The sequence below is a fragment of the Oncorhynchus keta genome, chromosome 26 (assembly GCF_023373465.1).
Source record: "Oncorhynchus keta strain PuntledgeMale-10-30-2019 chromosome 26, Oket_V2, whole genome shotgun sequence".
In the NCBI taxonomy this organism is placed as follows: Eukaryota; Metazoa; Chordata; class Actinopteri; order Salmoniformes; family Salmonidae; genus Oncorhynchus; species Oncorhynchus keta.
In genome coordinates, this window is record NC_068446.1 from 6,244,914 (window position 1) to 6,264,913 (window position 20,000).

Sequence of the window (20,000 nt, forward strand, 5' to 3'; positions counted from 1 at the left end):
TGTCCTTTTCTCTCTCTCTCCCTCCCTTCCTCAGCCCACCCCCCCTCTCTCTCTCCCTACTCTCTCTCTCTCTCTCTCCTTCTCATCTAATGCCTCCTTATCAGCCTCTCCAGTGATACCATAGCAGCAGGAGCGGAGGCTGAGGTGATGGTTCCACGGTTGCTACGGCAACCCCGGATTCATCTGCAACCACGAGCGCACATGAAACGAGAGAGAGAGAGAGGCAGAAGAGGAGAGAGAGTTTGTGAGAGAGTGAGAAAGAGAGAGAGGCAGAAGAGGAGAGAGAGTTTGTGAGAGAGTGAGAAACAGAGGGAGAGGGATAAGAGGTAGAGAGAGAGATCGACATTGAGAGATGTGGAGTAAAGGGGCTAACTTACTCTGGCATGTGCTCAGGCTTAGTCCCTCGGTCTCAATTACGGTGAGGTGCAGAAATAGGTTTGTTTACAAAGCCTTGTGTTTCTAAAGGTCAGCTGGCAGCAGGAGGTCTCTCTCTCTCTCTCTCTCTCTCTCTCTCTCTCTCTCTCTCTCTCTCTCCGGGATGATTCAATTCAGATAACCTTTTTATTTTTAAACCATGACAGGAGTGCCCGAATGATATAGGAGAAATATCCTCAGGATGATAAACCTTCGTCCCCTCTTCTTCTCTCCCTCTTTTTGTTTAAAACTTCATAGGGCAAAGATGCTGCATCTGGGCTTAACAGTGAGATCAAGGTGACTCTCATGTCTGAAGGCTTTATCCCCGAGCCACTACCTGCCATGAGACAACCACCTCCCAGGCCTTTAACACTGATCTAAGATCAGTCATCTCCCAGACCTTAACACTACCGGCCCTGACACTACTACACTTAACACTGGTTCTGGATCAGCTCAGTTCTACTCGCACCTTTCCTCGCATTACCTCATATTATTCCTTAGGGTCTCGACAAGCTGTACGGAAGGGCCGATATCAACTGGGCAGGGTGTCAGCTACTGTAGATGAAAGTTCAGTAAGAGCCTGGAGAGTTCTTTCAGGTAAGCTGTCTAGAACTGGAGTACACTCACTCACCCACAATGGCAGATTAGAAAGGGCATTGCACTCATCTGTCAGTCCCACCGCTGCACAAACCTGTCAGTCCCTCACTCTACTCTGATTGTCAGTCTGTCTGCTCTGCCCTCTCAGTCCGTCGCAGCCCATCTACACAGTCAGCTCCCATCTCAGTCCCTCTCACCCCATCCTATCCTGCTCAGACAACAGTAAAACAAAGATGGGGAGGAAAAACATGTTCCTGTTTACAACACCCGGCCACAGGCCTCTGGGAGGAGAGTCGAGGTGGTGTGGAGAGTCCTTCCCTGTCGGCGGACTAGGCTGTGATGTATGACCCCTCTACCCATCCATCCTCTAGGGCCCTGCAGTACTGAGGACCAGAGGCTTGAACTGCTGGAACTGTAGAGGCCTTTTCATTTTTTTTTTTTTTCTCTCCTTCTTCCTGGGTGCTGGTTACTGCAGAACACAATGCTGGAGGATATGAATCCAGAGTCTGTGTGTTCTAACCGCTGCTGCCACAAAGAGACTGGTCTCTCTAACACACACGCACAAACACACGCACGCACGCACACACAAACACACACAAATACACGTAGGATCCCGAATCACACGCACGCACACATACACACACACGCTGGTCAAACACACGCACGCACGCACACACAAACACACACAAACACACACAAACACATCTACGCACAAACACACGCACGCACGCACACACAAACACACACAAACACACACAAACACACACGCACAAACACACGCACGCACGCACACATCAAATCTACTGGTACACAAAGAGCAGTGTCCCCCTCTGTGTCACACGCACGCACACATACACACACACTCTGGTCATGATCGATTTCCCTCTGAAAGAAGAGTGTCCCCCTCTGTGTGCCCCTCCACCAGTACCACATTATCAGTGATCTACTGGTAGCCCTTAGAGCAGTGTCCCCCTCTGTGTACACCCTCCACCAGTACCACATTATCAGTGATCTACTGGTAGCCCTTAGAGCAGTGTCCCCCTCTGTGTACACCCTCCACCAGTACCACATTATCAGTGATCTACTGGTAGCCCTTAGAGCAGTGTCCCCCTCTGTGTTCCCCTCCACCAGTACCACATTATCAGTGATCTACTGGTAGCCCTTAGAGCAGTGTCCCCCTCTGTGTGCCCCTCCACCAGTACCACATTATCAGTGATCTACTGGTAGCCCTTAGAGCAGTGTCCCCCTCTGTGTGCCCCTCCACCAGTACCACATTATCAGTGATCTACTGGTACCCTCTGTGTGCCCCTCCACCAGTACCACATTATCAGTGATCTACTGGTAGCCCTTAGAACAGTGTCCCCCTCTGTGTGCCCCTCCACCAGTACCACATTATCAGTGATCTACTGGTAGTCCTTAGAGCAGTGTCCCCCTCTGTGTGCCCCTCCACCAGTACCACATTATCAGTGATCTACTGGTAGCCCTTAGAACAGTGTCCCCCTCTGTGTGCCCCTCCACCAGTACCACATTATCAGTGATCTACTGGTAGCCCTTAGAGCAGTGTCCCCCTCTGTGTACACCCTCCACCAGTACCACATTATCAGTGATCTACTGGTACCCTCTGTGTGCCCCTCCACCAGTACCACATTATCAGTGATCTACTGGTAGCCCTTAGAGCAGTGTCCCCCTCTGTGTGCACCCTCCACCAGTACCACATTATCAGTGATCTACTGGTACCCTTAGAGCAGTGTCCCCCTCTGTGTTCCCCTCCACCAGTACCACATTATCAGTGATCTACTGGTAGCCCTTAGAGCAGTGTCCCCCTCTGTGTACACCCTCCACCAGTACCACATTATCAGTGATCTACTGGTACCCTCTGTGTGCCCCTCCACCAGTACCACATTATCAGTGATCTACTGGTAGCCCTTAGAGCAGTGTCCCCCTCTGTGTACACCCTCCACCAGTACCACATTATCAGTGATCTACTGGTAGCCCTTAGAGCAGCCAGCCCTCTGTAATCTCATCCAATCCCCCCGACTCTCCAATCTCCATTATTACTCCTTATTGGCCATCTCCCTCCTCACTCCCTGTTCATTATCACCTCCATCGATCCTGTACGCCACTCATCCGGCTCATACAGTAGCAGGGATCTTCCTGTGATGACGACACAGCAGCTGTTGAAAGAGACTACCGATAGTATATCACAGTACCCCCCCACACACCGCTCCCCTCTCTACCTCGAAGACAGTGAGTGCGAAGGGGTGCCCCAGGTGGTTCTGGGAGCTCAGCAGCACTTTGCGGTTGTCACCGTTTAGGTCAATGCTGGAGAGCAGGTGCAGCTTAGAGTCCACCCAGTAGAGACGCCTGTTAGATAGGTCTGAGAGAGGGTTGGGGAGAGGGTGAGGAAGACAGGGAGGGGGGGGTGAGGGTGAGGGAGACAGGGAGGGGGTGAGGGGGGGAGAGGGAGGGGGAGGGGGGTTGGGGAGAGGGAAGACAGGGAGGGGGGTGAGGGAGAGACAAGGAGGGGGGGAGAGGAAGACAAGGAGGGGGGTGAGGGAGAGGAAGACAGGGAGGGAGAAAGGGTGAGAGAGAAAAAAGAGAACGAGTGGGAGGTCAGGTTAATGTACTGTACAACACTCCTTCGGAAGTTAACGAGAAAAGGTCTAGACGGAGAGCTTGATGGAGTTCTGGTCCAATAGAATATCAATCATCTTTGACAGCAAGGCCCTCCAGTTAGTGAAGGCCCTCCAACAGTGATAGTGATCAGAAGGTAGCTGGTTCAATCCCCAGGTGGGGAATACTGCCAAAATGCCCCTGAGCTTGGCACTTACCTTCACCTTACCGAATGGTAATATCTATTACAACTGGTTGTGTGTAGGTGTGTAGTAGGCAGGTTGCTATGGAATCAAATAAGCAGGTCAGCAAAGTAAATGTGTACGTAATAACACAGCTGTAGGGGGGTGAGTCAGGTAACAGTGGTGCTCAATTAATTCACAACCTCACCTCTCTCCACTCACACAATAAACCATTCTTATCTACTCTGTCTGCCTGCTGGCTGTGAAATAGATCACAAAGGCAAAAGAATCCCCCTTTTTTCCCCTTCCAAGAAACCAAATTAGCCAGCCAGAGCTATTCTCTCTTTTACTCTCGCTCCTCTAACCCTCAACATAATTTGTTTTCATACAGATGTAGCCCAGACTAGCGACACCTCAATTCCACCTCTCTCTCTCTCTCTCTCTGCTCTGTCATTTTACGTCTCATCCTTAGTGGTGAGCAGGGAGAGGAGAGGAGTAAAATTGTCACGCTGAGAGATGGAAGGGAGGATGATTGGGGTATTGATGGCAAAGCTTTGGACACTTCTTTCACAGTCTGTTGAATGAACAAACTACACACTGATTGATGACAGAGACACGCTGACTGAGTGACTCACAACTACGTGTCAAATGAGAGAGAGATAGAGAGAGGGGGGGCTTCTTTTGTGAACACTTCCTTATTCATCACGATTCTTCATCTTATATCAACTTTTGCTCTTCATCTTTCTTCTATTATCGCTACTCACCTCCCTCTCTCTCCCTCTCCCTCTCTCTCTCTCTGACCTCCCTCTCCCTCTCTCTCTCTCTATCTCTGACCTCCCTCTCTCTCTCTCTCTGACCTCCCTCTCCCTCTCTCTCTATCTCTGACCTCTCTCTCTCTCTCTCTCTCTCTCTCTGACCTCTCTCTCTCTCTCTGACCTTCCTCTCTCTCTCTATCTGACCTCCCTCTCTCTCTCTCTGACCTCTCTCTCTCGCTCTCTCTCTGACCTCTCTCTCTCTCTCTCTGACCTTCCTCTCTCTCTCTCTCTGACCTCCCTCTCTCTCTGACCTCTCTCTCTCTGACCTCCCTCTCTCTCTCTCTCTCTCTCTCTGACCTCCCTCTCTCTCTCCCCTCCTCTCTCTCTCTGACCTCCCTCTCTGACCTCTCTCTCTCTCTCCCCTCTCTCTCTCTCTCTCTCTCCTCCCTCTCTCTCTCTCTCTCTCTCTCTCTCTCTCTCTCTCTCTCTCTCTCTCTCTCTCTCTCTCTCTCTCTGACCTCCCTCTCTCTGACCTCCCTCTATCTGACCTACCTCTCTCTCTCTCTCTCTCTCTCTCTCTCTCTCTCTCTCTCTCTCCTCGTCTTCACTTCCCTCCCATTTGTCTCTGTATCAGTTCTCCTCATGTAGCGCTCCCTCCCTCCCTGCGGTGCCAGTCTTACCCAGAGTGATGCCGTTGGGCCATTCAATCCTCTCTGACACTAGTACCTGGCGGTCCACTCCGTTCATGCCAGCCTTCTCTATCTTAGCCTGGGTCCCCCAGTCAGACCAGTACATAAACCTAGGGGAGGAGAGAGACAGGGGTTAGAGAGCGCGACGACAGTGCCAAGAATCATTCCGGAGGTTAGCTTCGCAGAGAGAGGAGAGCAGGAGAGCGGGAGACACTTCACATCCCACCTCTATCCCTAAGACAAAGTCAAACTGGGCGCATATTACCCAGACGGCACCTCTCTCTTCATGTTGTACTTCCACGATAGAAATAGTGATACACAGACCAGAGGGGACAGTTACGACCTGTTACGGTGATCGTATTACGGCCACACCAGCAGTCGCATGCTTTCTCATGCTGCTATATTTATTGCGTAGTTCTTAAAATTAGCCACATTAATCCGCTGTACAACCGGTGGAGCCGACCTGGCAAAGGCAGCGCGTGAGTTCCAAGTTTGGCGAAAATAGATTCAATAAACATTGCTCCTCATCAATCTACACACAATACCTCATAACGACAAAGTGATAACAGGTTTTTAGAAATACCGTATTTACATAAGTATTCAGACCCTTTGCTATGACACTCGAAATTGAGCTCGGGTGCATCCTGTTTCCATTGACCATCCTTGAGATGTTGCTACAACTTGATTAGAGTTCATCTGTGGTCAATTAAATTGACTGGACATGATTTGGAAAAGCACAAACCTGTCTATATAAGGTCCCACAGTTGACAGTCCATGTCAGAGCAAAAAACAAGGATTGAAGTTGGAGGAATTGTTTGCAGAGCTACGAGACAGGATTGTGTCGAGGCACAGATCTGGGGAAGGGTACCAAAACATTTCTGCAGCATTCAAGGTTCCCAAGAACACAAATGGCCTCCATCATTATTAAATGATAGAGCTGGCCTCCCGGCCAAACTGAGCAATCAGGGAAGAAGGGCCTGGAAGGGTCACTCTGACAGAGCTCCAGAGTTCCTCTGTGGAGATGGGAGAACCTTCCAGAAGGACAAGCATCTCTGCAGCACTCCACCAATCAGGCCTTTATGGTTGAGTGGCCAGACGGAATCCACTCCTCAGTAAATGGCACATGACAGCCTGGAATTTGGCAAAAGGCACCTAAAGACTCTCAGACCATGAGAAGCAAGATTTTCTGGTCTGATGAAACCAAGATTGAACTCTTTGGCCTGAATGCCTGGAGGAAAGATGTGGGGATGTTTTCAGTGGTAGAGACTGGGAAACTTGTCAGGATCGAGGGAAAGATGGACAGAGCAAAGTATAGTGATATTCTCTGGAAAGACCTGAAAAGACTGTGCAGCAACGCTCCTCATCCAACCTGACAGAGCTTGAGAGGATCTGAAGAGAAGAATAGGAGAAACTCCCCAAATACAGGTGTGCCAAGCTTGTAGCGTCATACCCAAGAAGACTCAAGGCTGTAATCGCTGCCAAAGGTGCTTCAACAAAGTACTGAGTAAAGGGTCTGAATACTTATGTCAATGTAATATTAAGGTAGTTTTTTATCTATACATTTGCAAAAAAATCTAAACACCCCATTTAACTTTGTCAACCTCTCCCTGAACGTGATCAAGACAAAGGAGGTGATTGTGGACTACGGGAAAAAGAGGACTGAGCACGCCCCCATTCTCACCGACAGGGCTACAGTGGAGCAGGTTGAGAGCTTCAAGTTCCTTGGTGTCCACAGTCATGAAGAGGGCACAACAAAACCTATTCCCCCTCAGGAGACTGAAAAGATTTGGTATGGGTCCCCAGATCCTCAAAAGGTTATACAGCTGCACCATCGAGAGCATGCTGACTGGTTGCATCACTGCCTGGTATGGCAACTGCTCAGCCTCTGACCGCAAGGCACTACAGAGGGTAGTGCAAACGGCCCAGTACATCACTAGGGCCAGGGCTTCCTGCCATCCAGGACCTCTATACCAGGCGGTGTCAGAGGAAGGCCCTAAAAATGGTCAAAGACTCCAGCCACCCTAGTCATAGTCTGTTCTCTCTGCTACCACACGGCAACAGAGCGCCAAGGTCCAAGAGGCTTCTAAACAGCTTCTTCCCCCAAGCAATAAAACTCCTGAACATCTAGTCAAATGGCTACCCAGACTATTTGCATTGCCTAATATTTACATATAACCCAACATTTGTATCACAACTAAAGTTGCATAAATAATTGTAAACTAAGAGCTCAACATAAAATAGCGGCATGTGCGCACTCCCTCGGGAAATCGTTTGGGGGGAAAATCCTTTCTATTTTATTCAGCTGTGTTCAATTGTATTCTTCTTACTATAAAATAATACAAAATAATGCCACAGGTATTATAAGCCAAAGCCAGCAAGATCAGGGCCTAACATAAGGACAACTCAGAAAATGTTCTTCGTTTCTTCTGTAATAGGCTACATTTTCTTCATATCATGTGTCTTTAGACCTGCCTAAAATAAATAATGGATTTATTGTGATGGCTATATTACATGGAGTCATTGGCTTTTAGGCTTTATGTGTCGAAGCCATGAGATGTTTAATATGTTTACGTTAATTAACGGTCAATTGCCGTGAGTCAGGCAGTTATTTGCATGACAATCACTGGCTGATAAAGTTTTATGAACGCCACAGCCTTAGGGACAGTTAGCAAACATTCTCTTTTCTCCCTGTAGTAGGGAACCAAACCTGGATTGGGCTCATTTGCATGTGTTACATGCTCGTCTAGCTCAGTAATGTTGTGCAAAGAAGGCCTAAGGGAATAGAGTCGTCAGGCGGAGCCAGGGAGATCGGAGATGAGAGGAGCTTAAGTGGTGAGAGAGCTGTGACGCTGCAGACTGAGGTGCTAGCTTGCAGCTACTGATGCCTACAGCTACATCTGACAGAACGTGAGGGAGGGAAATGGACGGGAGGGGAAAGGGAGGAAGGCAGGAAGGGAGAGAGGGAGGGAGGTCACAAACAAGGCGATAAGCTGAGAGGAAAGAGCAGATGGCCACCTGTTCCGGTGCTCTGACCAGATGGGCAACACATAATGAAAGAAATATAAAGCCTCATGGACACTCAACCTTTTCTTACTTCTCTCCCAATCGGTCTCTCTCTTTGTACTTCTCCCTGCCTCCCTCATTCCCTCCATCACCCATCATCTCAACAATAAATCCAACTCTACCCCCACCTTACTTCTCTCCCAAGCCCCCTCCCTTCTCCTTCCAACCTCTTACCCTTGTCGGGGGTCCACAGCGATAGCACGCGGTTCGCTCAGCTCCGTGGCGATCAGGATCCTCCTCTTCTTGCCGTCTCCAGTGGCGACAGAGATGGTCTTGTCTCCGGAGTCGGTCCAGTAGATGTTCTTGTGAACCCAGTCTACTGCCAAGCCCTCTGGAGAGGTTAGAGCTGTCTCGATCAGAGTCACCTGCTCCGACAAATCACTGGCCTTGTTAATGTATGCACTGGGGAGACAGAGAAGAAGAGGTTTTCATGGCGTTACTATAACACATACTTATAAAGACACATGGATAGTATATTAAGACATTTAGAAAGAGGGAGAGAACACACACAATTCACTTCTGACCCTTCCAGGTGTCAGGGTCAATATCAAACCACTCTGTAATACAAAAACAATGTATCTGATACATTAAATTGAACAAAACCAAAAGTCTGATACAAGAGCTTAACTGAGTAAAAAAGCTAACCATCCATCTGATAGGCTGTTGTCAACATGGCAGTTATGCCCCTGATAGGCTGTTGTCAACATGGCAGTTATGCCCCTGATAGGCTGTTGTCAACATGGCAGTTATGCCCCTGATAGGCTGTTGTCAACATGGCAGTTATGCCCCCTGATAGGCTGTTGTCAACATGGCAGTTATGCCCCTGATAGGCTGTTGTCAACATGGCAGTTATGCCCCTGATAGGCTGTTGTCAACATGGCAGTTATGCCCCTGGTAGGCTGTTGTCAACATGGCAGTTATGCCCCTGATAGGCTGTTGTCAACATGGCAGTTATGCCCCTGATAGGCTGTTGTCAACATGGCAGTTATGCCCCTGATAGGATGTTGTCAACATGGCAGTTATGCCCCTGATAGGCTGTTGTCAACATGGCAGTTATGCCCCTGATAGGATGTTGTCAACATGGCAGTTATGCCCCTGATAGGCTGTTGTCAACATGGCAGTTATGCCCCTGATAGGCTGTTGTCAACATGGCAGTTATGCCCCTGATAGGCTGTTGTCAACATGGCAGTTATGCCCCTGATAGGCTGTTGTCAACATGGCAGTTATGCTCCTGATAGGCTGTTGTCAACATGGCAGTTATGCCCCCTGATAGGCTGTTGTCAACATGGCAGTTATGCCCCTGATAGGCTGTTGTCAACATGGCAGTTATGCCCCTGATAGGCTGTTGTCAACATGGCAGTTATGCCCCTGATAGGCTGTTGTCAACATGGCAGTTATGCCCCTGATAGGCTGTTGTCAACATGGCAGTTATGCCCCTGATAGGCTGTTGTCAACATGGCAGTTATGCCCCTGATAGGCTGTTGTCAACATGGCAGTTATGCCCCTGATAGGCTGTTGTCAACATGGCAGTTATGCCCTGATAGGCTGTTGTCAACATGGCAGTTATGCCCCTGATAGGCTGTTGTCACCATGGCAGTTATGCCCCTGATAGGCTGTTGTCAACATGGCAGTTATGCCCCTGATAGGCTGTTGTCAACATGGCAGTTATGCCCCTGATAGGCTGTTGTCAACATGGCAGTTATGCCCCTGATAGGCTGTTGTCAACATGGCAGTTATGCCCCTGATAGGCTGTTGTCACCATGGCAGTTATGCCCCTGATAGGATGTTGTCAACATGGCAGTTATGCCCCTGATAGGATGTTGTCAACATGGCAGTTATGCCCCTGATAGGCTGTTGTCAACATGGCAGTTATGCCCCTGATAGGCTGTTGTCAACATGGCAGTTATGCCCCTGATAGGCTGTTGTCAACATGGCAGTTATGCCCCTGATAGGCTGTTGTCAACATGGCAGTTATGCCCCTGATAGGCTGTTGTCAACATGGCAGTTATGCCCCCTGATAGGCTGTTGTCAACATGGCAGTTATGCCCCTGATAGGCTGTTGTCAACATGGCAGTTATGCCCCTGATAGGCTGTTGTCAACATGGCAGTTATGCCCCTGATAGGATGTTGTCAACATGGCAGTTATGCCCTGATAGGCTGTTGTCAACATGGCAGTTATGCCCCTGATAGGATGTTGTCAACATGGCAGTTATGCCCCTGATAGGCTGTTGTCAACATGGCAGTTATGCTCTGATAGGCTGTTGTCAACATGGCAGTTATGCCCTGATAGGCTGTTGTCAACATGGCAGTTATGCCCCTGATAGGCTGTTGTCAACATGGCAGTTATGCCCCTGATAGGCTGTTGTCAACATGGCAGTTATGCCCCTGATAGGCTGTTGTCACCATGCTGTTGTCAACATGGGAGGGACTTATGCCCTCTGATAGGCTGTTGTCAACATGGCAGTTATGCCCCAGGTTGGGGACTGTCAACATGGCAGTTATAACCCTGATAGGCTGTTGTCACCATGGCAGGGACTTATGCCCCTGATAGGCTGTTGTCAACATGGGAGTTACTGCCCTCTGATAGGCTGTTGTCATGTAATCAACTCTGATGGCTGTTGTCACCATGAGGAGGCTGTTGTCAACATGGCCAGTAATAACTCTGATAGGCTGTTGTCACCATGAGGAGGGACTCTGGCCAGTTATAACTCTGATAGGCTGTTGTCAACATGAGGAGGGACTCTCCTGGCCAGTAATAACTCTGATAGGCTGTTGTCAACATGAGGAGGGACTTATGGCCAGTAATAACTCTGATAGGCTGTTGTCAACATGGCAGGGACTGCTCTGATAGGCTGTTGTCAACTCTGGCTGTTGTCACCATGAGGAGGGACTCTCAACATGGCAGTTATGCTCTGATAGGCTGTTGTCACCATGGCAGGAGGGACCTCTGGCCAGTAATATAGGCTGTTGTCACCATAGGCTGTTATCCCATGATAGGCTGTTGTCAACATGGCAGTTATAACTCTGATAGGCTGTTGTCAACATGAGGAGGGATGCCCCTGGCCAGTAATGTTGTCAACATGGCTGTTATCACCATGAGGAGGGTTGTCAACATGGCAGTTATGCTCCTGATAGGCTGTTGTCACCATGGCAGTTATGCCCTGATGGCTGTTGTCAACATGGCTGTTATGCCCCAGTGATAGGCTGTTGTCACCATGGCAGTTATTCCCCTGATAGGCTGTTGTCACCATGAGGAGGGACTGGCCAGTTATTCCCTGATAGGCTGTTGTCAACATGGCAGTTATGCCCCTGATAGGCTGTTGTCAACATGGCAGTTATGCCCCTGATAGGCTGTTGTCACCATGAGGAGGGACTCGTCTGGCCAGTAATAACTCTGATAGGCTGTTGTCACCATGAGGAGGGACTCTCCTGGCCAGTAATAACTCTGATAGGCTGTTGTCACCATGAGGAGGGACTCTCCTGGCCAGTAATAACTCTGATAGGCTGTTGTCACCATGAGGAGGGACTCTCCTGGCCAGTAATAACTCTGATAGGCTGTTGTCACCATGAGGAGGGACTCTCCTGGCCAGTAATAACTCTGATAGGCTGTTGTCACCATGAGGAGGGACTCTCCTGGCCAGTAATAACTCTGATAGGCTGTTGTCACCATGAGGAGGGACTCGTCTGGCCAGTAATAACTCTGATAGGCTGTTGTCACCATGAGGAGGGACTCTCCTGGCCAGTAATAACTCTGATAGGCTGTTGTCACCATGAGGAGGGACTCTCCTGGCCAGTAATAACTCTGATAGGCTGTTGTCACCATGAGGAGGGACTCTCCTGGCCAGTAATAACTCTGATAGGCTGTTGTCACCATGAGGAGGGACTCTCCTGGCCAGTAATAACTCTGATAGGCTGTTGTCACCATGAGGAGGGACTCTCCTGGCCAGTAATAACTCTGATAGGCTGTTGTCACCATGAGGAGGGACTCATCTGGCCAGTAATAACTCTGATAGGCTGTTGTCACCATGAGGAGGGACTCTCCTGGCCAGTAATAACTCTGATAGGCTGTTGTCACCATGAGGAGGGACTCTCCTGGCCAGTAATAACTCTGATAGGCTGTTGTCACCATGAGGAGGGACTCTCCTGGCCAGTAATAACTCTGATAGGCTGTTGTCACCATGAGGAGGGACTCGTCTGGCCAGTAATAACTCTGATAGGCTGTTGTCACCATGAGGAGGGACTCTCCTGGCCAGTAATAACTCTGATAGGCTGTTGTCACCATGAGGAGGGACTCGTCTGGCCAGTAATAACTCTGATAGGCTGTTGTCACCATGAGGAGGGACTCTCCTGGCCAGTAATAACTCTGATAGGCTGTTGTCACCATGAGGAGGGACTCTCCTGGCCAGTAATAACTCTGATAGGCTGTTGTCACCATGAGGAGGGACTCGTCTGGCCAGTAATAACTCTGATAGGCTGTTGTCACCATGAGGAGGGACTCATCTGGCCAGTAATAACTCTGATAGGCTGTTGTCACCATGAGGAGGGACTCTCCTGGCCAGTAATAACTCTGATAGGCTGTTGTCACCATGAGGAGGGACTCTCCTGGCCAGTAATAACTCTGATAGGCTGTTGTCACCATGAGGAGGGACTCTCCTGGCCAGTAATAACTCTGATAGGCTGTTGTCACCATGAGGAGGGACTCATCTGGCCAGTAATTCCTCTGATAGGCTGTTGTCACTAGACTTGGGTGGTGTACAATATACCATTATACACATAATGGTTTTTCAATACCGTCAAAACTATCTGAATATGTGTAGCTACTTTTAAAAATATTACCTCCAGTCAACTTGTGCAATAAGTTGGGAGATATTTACATTTACATTTAAGTCATTTAGCAGACGCTCTTATCCAGCAGATTGCGTTCTTCATTTCAACTGTCACGTTATTTAAAATCATGAAGTTTATCGGGAATTTGTGCACATTCATTGTTTCATAACTTCATTCGGTGAATGGTTTGCATTTGATTGTGAGTGAATATCTATTCCCCATTTCATATACCACCAGTAGTACATTTGCCGTTAATTCCGATCATTTCTAATCCATGATGTTTGTTACTTTGGTTACGGTAATTATTCGAATGCATTCAACATTATTATTCCAGTCTTCCGGTTTTCATTGTCTGAGTGGACAAATTGTTTGCAGACTATGTTCAAATCAAATCAAATGTTATTGGTCACATACACATGGTTAGCAGATGTTAATGGTCACATACACATGGTTAGCAGATGTTAATGCGAGTGTAACGAAATGCGTGTGCTTCTAGTTCCAACAGTGCAGTAATATCTAACGAGTAATCTAACGATTCCCAACAACTACCTAACACACACAAATCTAAAGGGGTGAATGAGAATATGTACATATAAGTATATGGATGAGCGATGGCCGAGCGGCATAGGCAAGGCGCAATAGATGGTATAAAATACAGTATATACATGTGATATGAGTAATGTAACAATTTAAATGTGGCATTATTTAAAGTGGAATTGTTTAAAGTGACTAGTGATCTATTTATTAAAGTGTCCAGTGAATGGGTCTCAATAAAGCGGCTGTAGCCGATTAATTAGGGCCGATTTCAAGGATTCATAACAATCGGTAATCGCCGATTATGGCCGATTACATTGCAATCCACGAGGAGACTGCGTGGCAGGCTGACCACCTGTTACGTGAATGCAGCAAGGAGCCATTGGACTGAGTTGCTAGCTAGCATTAAACTTATCTTATAAAAAACAATCAATCTTAACAGAATCACTAGCTAACTACACATGGTTGATGATATGACTAGTTTAACTAGCTTGTCCTGCGTAGCGTATAATCTGCCTGTTAACACATCATCAAATCACAGCCTACTTCGAAAAACGGGGGATGATTTAACAATGCAGCAGTTTGGGCCGCCTGGCTCGTTGCGAACTGTGTGAAGACCATTTCTTCCTAACAAGGACCGTAATTAATTTGCCAGAATTGTACATAATTCTGACATAACATTGAAGGTTGTGCAATGTAACAGCAATAATTTAGACTTAGGGTTGCCACCCGTTCTATAAAATATGGAACTGTTCGTTATTTCACTGAAAGAATAAACGTTTTGTTTTTTCGAAATTATAGTTTCTGGATTTTACCATATTAATGACCTAAGGCTCGTATTTCTGTGTGTTATTATTATTAAGGCTATGATTTGATATTTGATAGAGCAGTCTGACTGAGCGGTGGTATGCAGCAGCAGGCTCGTAAGCATTCATTCAAACAGCACTTTCCTGCGTTTGCCAGCAGCTCTTTGCAATACTTGAAGTGCAGTGCTGTTTATGACTTCAAGCCTATCAACTCCCGAGATTAGCCTGGCAATACTATATTGCCTATGAGAACATCCAATAGTCAAAGGTATTTGAAATACAAATGGTATAGAGAGAAATAGTCCTATTATTCCTATAATAACTACAACCTAAAACTTCTTAACTGGGAATATTGAAGACTCATGTTAAAAGGAACCACCAGCTTTCATATGTTCTCATGTTCTGAGCAAGGAACTGAAACGTTAGCTGTGGTTTGCATTATTTAAACCAAATTGAACATGTTTCATTTTTTATTTGAGACTAAATTTATATGAAGTTAAAATAAAAGTGTTCAATCGGTATTGTTGTAGTTGTCATTATTACAAAAATAGGTATAAAAATCGGCGGATTAATCGGTATCGGCTTTTTTTGGTCCTCCAATAATCGGTTTCGGAAGTCGAAACATCATAATCGGTCGACCTCTAGTCTCAAAACAGTATGTACATGTGATGCAGGCTGCTATTTGTTGGCTTTATTTGTTGGTTTCTATTTTTCGGCTTATTGTAGGATATATTTGGTAGGTGGCAATGGCAATAGAAATTCCTTTTTAGATTTGTATAATTTTCATTTAGACTTAGATATAATTTTGATTAACCACATGACAATCATTTTGAAATATGAAGACTTTATTATAACTGTTTCACCTTAAATGTACATATGAAAACGATAACTGGCGAGCAGATCGGTAGAAATGGTAAGATAAATTGGCATTCAACATGAGAAAGGTTGCCGACTCCTCGTGTAGCCGATTACCGGCAACTTCAGGAGAGTAATGGCAGACTGCGAAAGACAGCAGGAGTGAGAGGAGAATACATAGCAACCGTCTACCTGCTTCTCTGCCGATAACATTTTAGACAAGTCGCACGGCGAAATGGACGGTCAGAAAAGGAAAGGTGGAACAGAGAGGTAAAGAATAAAAAGGAGAGGGAGAGAGAGAGAGAGAGAAAGAGAGAGAGAGAGAGAAAGAGAGAGAGAGAGAGAAAGAGAGAGAGAAAGAGAGAGAGAGAGAGAGAGAGAGAGAGAGAAAGAGAGAGAGAAAGAGAGAGAGAAAAAGAGAGAAAGAGAGAAAGAGAGAAAGAGAGAGAAGAGAGAGAGAGAGAGAGAGAAAGAGAGAGAGAGAAAGAGAGAGAGAGAGAGAGAGAGAGAGAGAGAGAGAGAAGAGAGAGAAAAGAGAAGAGAAAGAGAGAAAGAGAAAGAGAAAGAGAAAGAGAGAGAGAGAGAGAGAGAGAGAGAGAGAGAGAGAGAGAGAGAGAGAGAGAGGTTCAGAGCCCAGTACATAGAAAGGGACAGTCAGAGCACTGAAAATCCATTTGATTATTTTGCACGTCCTCAGTCCAATGATTTGGACTTTTTTTAATCTGTACCTCCCAAAACAACCCCCTCAAAGAGTCATTCCCAATGTAGTCCGCTCCAAAGATGTCACAAACAGAAAATGGCTGACATACAATGAAGTAACTCCCTCCTTTGTTCTGCTCAGTATGTCTTGCATTCGCAAAACCTTCAGGCAGTGATAGTGCATTTGTCAAAGGAGGCATGCAGGCCTGGAAACATGCCCATCAGAGAGTACAGGAACACGAGAGAAGAAAGACCCATAGAGAAAGTGCAGAAGCCTTTTTCCTCAGAGCCAGCAAAGCAGACATCCGCACCCTTCTGAGTGATAAGCAAATGTCAGTCCAATGAGACCAGGTCAGAAAGAGGAGGCAATTGATTGATGTATTTAAAGTTATTGGTAAATGTGGGCTACAGAGGACACAGACACAAAGCTGTATATAACTTGGAATACACGGCCGTCAATCATGGCAAGTTTCTTGAGCTTATATTGTTGCTCAGCAAATATGATGTCTGCCTACACGAGCATGTTAGTGATTGCATTGAGAAGAGCAAGAAGCAGATGGGGAGTAAAGGACGAGGGAACTTGGTAACCATGACGTCCAAAACAACAGCAAATAAAGTAATTGAAGTCATCAGAATGTTGATTCAGCGGACAATTGCTTTTGAAGTGAGAAAAGCAGGGATCTCCTCAATACAAACGGACACACCACAGGATTTAACACCCAAAAGACCCGTGTGCAGTAGTTCTGCGATACGTTCACCGACGTTGCTCACGAGTGACTCATTGCGGTCATTGACTGTGAGTTATCGACAGGACAGTACTTTGTGGACCTTGTGAAACAGACTCTTGAGAAGGTGGACCATAGATATCAAACAGTGTGTTGGTAAGGCAACAGACGGGAGCAGCTAATAAGGGACAATACAGGGGCTTCTCTGCATTGGTCACATTGGCTAACCAAGTACACATATGGTGTTACTCACATGTCCTCAACCTTGTGCTAACTGACACCACTGGGGTTGTTGTGGCAAGTGAATCCCTTTTCTCACTACTGAATGACAATGCAGTGTTCGTTCGAGATACCTACAAGCGCACGAAGCTGTGGGGGGGGAAACCAGTGAGGACAGGAGACACAGACGGCTTGATGTAATTGGTGAAACACGCTGGTGGGCCAAAGACGAGGCCTTGAGGAAAGTATTTGGAAGTTTTGCAAAGCCTGACCGTGCACTTTACATGGATGTGGTCATCACTATGGAAAGAATTGAGCAGGATGTGACCATAAAACCTGGCATGCGAAGCAAGGCCCAAGGGTACAAGGATGCTCTCCTAAAGGGTACAAGGATGCTCTCCTAAAGGGTACAAGGATGCTCTCCTAAAGGGTACAAGGATGCTTTCCTAAAGGGTACAAGGATGCTCTCCTAAAGGGTACAAGGATGCTCTCCTAAAGGGTACAAGGATGATCTCCTAAAGGGTACAAGGATGCTCTCCCAAAGTATGAAACCATACTCACAGCTGGGGTTTTTCTCAGCATTTTTGAGCAGACGTCCCCTCTCTCTAAATACTTTCAAACAAGTGGCATGGATATCGTAACAGCACTTGGTGACGGGAACGGAGGATAACCTGAGAAAGTGTGCCCGAGACTTTGACGGTGTGAAGAGGGCAGCAGACAACTTTGTTGAGTGGACCAATGGCATTCTGGAGGAGCAGCAGGACTGTGACCCCGAAGCTCAGACTGCTCTCCCAGAGAAGAGAACAACAACAAAAAGAAGAGAAAACCAGGTGAGTTGGTAGAAGACGAGCCCATTGCTAATGCAGACATGGATTACAAAATCAAGATCTACAATGTGGTACTGGACACTGTTGTTGAAAGTATTCACCTCCGTTATAATGCAGCAAATGCAATGCTGTGTGCAGATGTCTCCTGCATGAATCTGAAGCATTGTCCTTAGATCAGGGAAACGGGTCTCCCAAAGATGAAGGAGCTCAGCAAATGCTTACTGGAATGTGATGAACTAATCGCACTGTTGAGGCATTGCAGGCTGAACTGATCAGCCTTGTACAACGGTGGGAATGACTGAAACAGTCAGCATTGGAGAAGTACAACACCAGGGCCCCCTGCCGCCAGTGATGAACCAGGGAAAGGCTTTGATGATCCTGATGAAAGAGTGCAGAAGTTGTTCTACATGTAAAAACTGCCCGATATGCTGCTATCTTCTCCCGTCTCGGTACAACCTCCTCACCCTATCCATCTCTCAGGTGTCTTGTGAGAGGACTTTCTCTACCCGGAAATTTGTGAGGAACCACCTAAGAACCTCCCTCACTCGAACCTCCCTCACTCGAACCTTGAAGCGTTCCTTTCGATGTCAACAGAGAAGGAGATTCTTATGGAACTTGACAAAGATGACATCATTGACAAGATGGCAGAGAGCAGTGAGTTACTGCGCCGCCTACTGGTAATTACTTCCTGGTTCCTCTGAAGTAGCTACGCTATGACTCTTCCTTAACTAACAGGCTGACAAGGGTGAGAGAACATTTGCTGTGAGTTAAAGCTTTTCTACAGAGGCATGTTTTTTGGACATTTGTATTATACTTGCAGTTATGATCAATTTCATTGACTCAGTGTTTAGATGTGTTTATGTTTGTGCTGTTTGCTTTAATGGAAACCAGTGAGGGAACATTGTAGCCTACATTTTATTTGTAGAGGAGTGCTTTTTCAACTTTTGTATTATACTTACTTACATTGTTGAAGCTTATGTTCAAGTTTGTTTTTTTGATACTTTTGACATGCTTGATGCTTGAATATAAAGGTAATCATTTGAACATTTAAGCTAACTCTGTATATCTCAGTCTCTTTTTAAAAAGTGTAGGCTAATTGTTTTGTGTCTAGCCTTGTACATTTGTATGTGCTATGATTGGTATATTCCTAGTGACTTTTTGAGGGTGCACCCATAGCCATAGCATACCTTGAAAACTCAGTGTTCAGATAGGCTACTTGTTGGTCATTTGGCCAGTCCCAAATGTTTGTATTTTGTAATGTGGATAACTTTCTTCCCAGATGAACATAGTGCCCAAATGTATAACTAGTTTGGTACCCGTTACATCAACAAATAGGGTTAGCCTACAAAATTAGCGGTCTGGTGATTTGCGTTAACAGGGCGGCCTGGGATGGAGTCAACTTCCCAGCCTGAATTATTGTTTAAAAATACACGTTTAAAATTTTTGACCGACCGATTGGTCGAAAGAACAGACCACTTTCGGTCGACCAAGATTTTTTGGGGTCAGGGACAGCCCTACCCTGTGCACAAAGCGGAGTCCATACAGAAATGATTTGTCGAGATCGGTGTGGAAGAACTAGACTGGCCTGCAATGAGCCCTGACCTCAACTCCATCGAAAACCTTTGGGATGAATTGGAAAGACGACAGCGAGCCAGGCCTAATCGCACAACATCAGTGCCCGACCTCACTAATGCTCTTGTGGCTGAATGTTCCAACACCTAGTGGAAAGCCTTCCCAGAAGAGTGGAGGTTGTTATAGCAGCAAAGGAGGGACCAACTGCATACCAACTCCATATTAATGAGCATGATTTAGGAATGAGATGTTTGACGAGCAGATGTCCACATACTGTTGGTCATGTAGTATACCTCTGATAGGTTGTTGTCACTATGAGGGGGGACTATCCTGGCCAGTAAAACCTCTGATAGGCTCTTGTCACCGTGGGGGAGGGACTGTACTGGCCAGTAATACCCAGACAGGGACACTTTAACCTGACACACCTTCAACAACTTCTGCCCTCCTCCTGCAGATGTAGGATCTTAATTTGAGCAAGTTTGCTACAGCAGGAAAAAAATCCTGCAGCAACAGGAAATGTGAATAGCTAAATCTGGATTATAAATAGGGGACATTTTTGTTGGGGTTGATAATTTTTTTGTAAGGGGAAAACAACAATTATAAGTGGAAATTACAAACTTCAG

The 20,000-nt window shown here is 46.7% G+C and overlaps 1 protein-coding gene across 5 annotated transcripts in view; it reads right to left on the reverse strand.

The window, feature by feature from the left end:
- Positions 1-20,000, reverse strand: part of LOC118358625 (low-density lipoprotein receptor-related protein 8-like) — a 277,435-nt gene that overhangs the window by 18,742 nt on the left and 238,693 nt on the right. For all 5 annotated transcript variants that reach the window (XM_052480114.1, XM_052480113.1, XM_052480115.1 and 2 more), the window contains 3 exons: positions 8,488-8,715; positions 5,242-5,360; positions 3,249-3,388 (listed from right to left, as the gene is read on the reverse strand). In XM_052480114.1, coding sequence (XP_052336074.1) covers positions 3,249-3,388; positions 5,242-5,360; positions 8,488-8,715 — 487 coding nt within the window. The remainder of the gene's footprint in view (positions 1-3,248; positions 3,389-5,241; positions 5,361-8,487; positions 8,716-20,000) is intronic.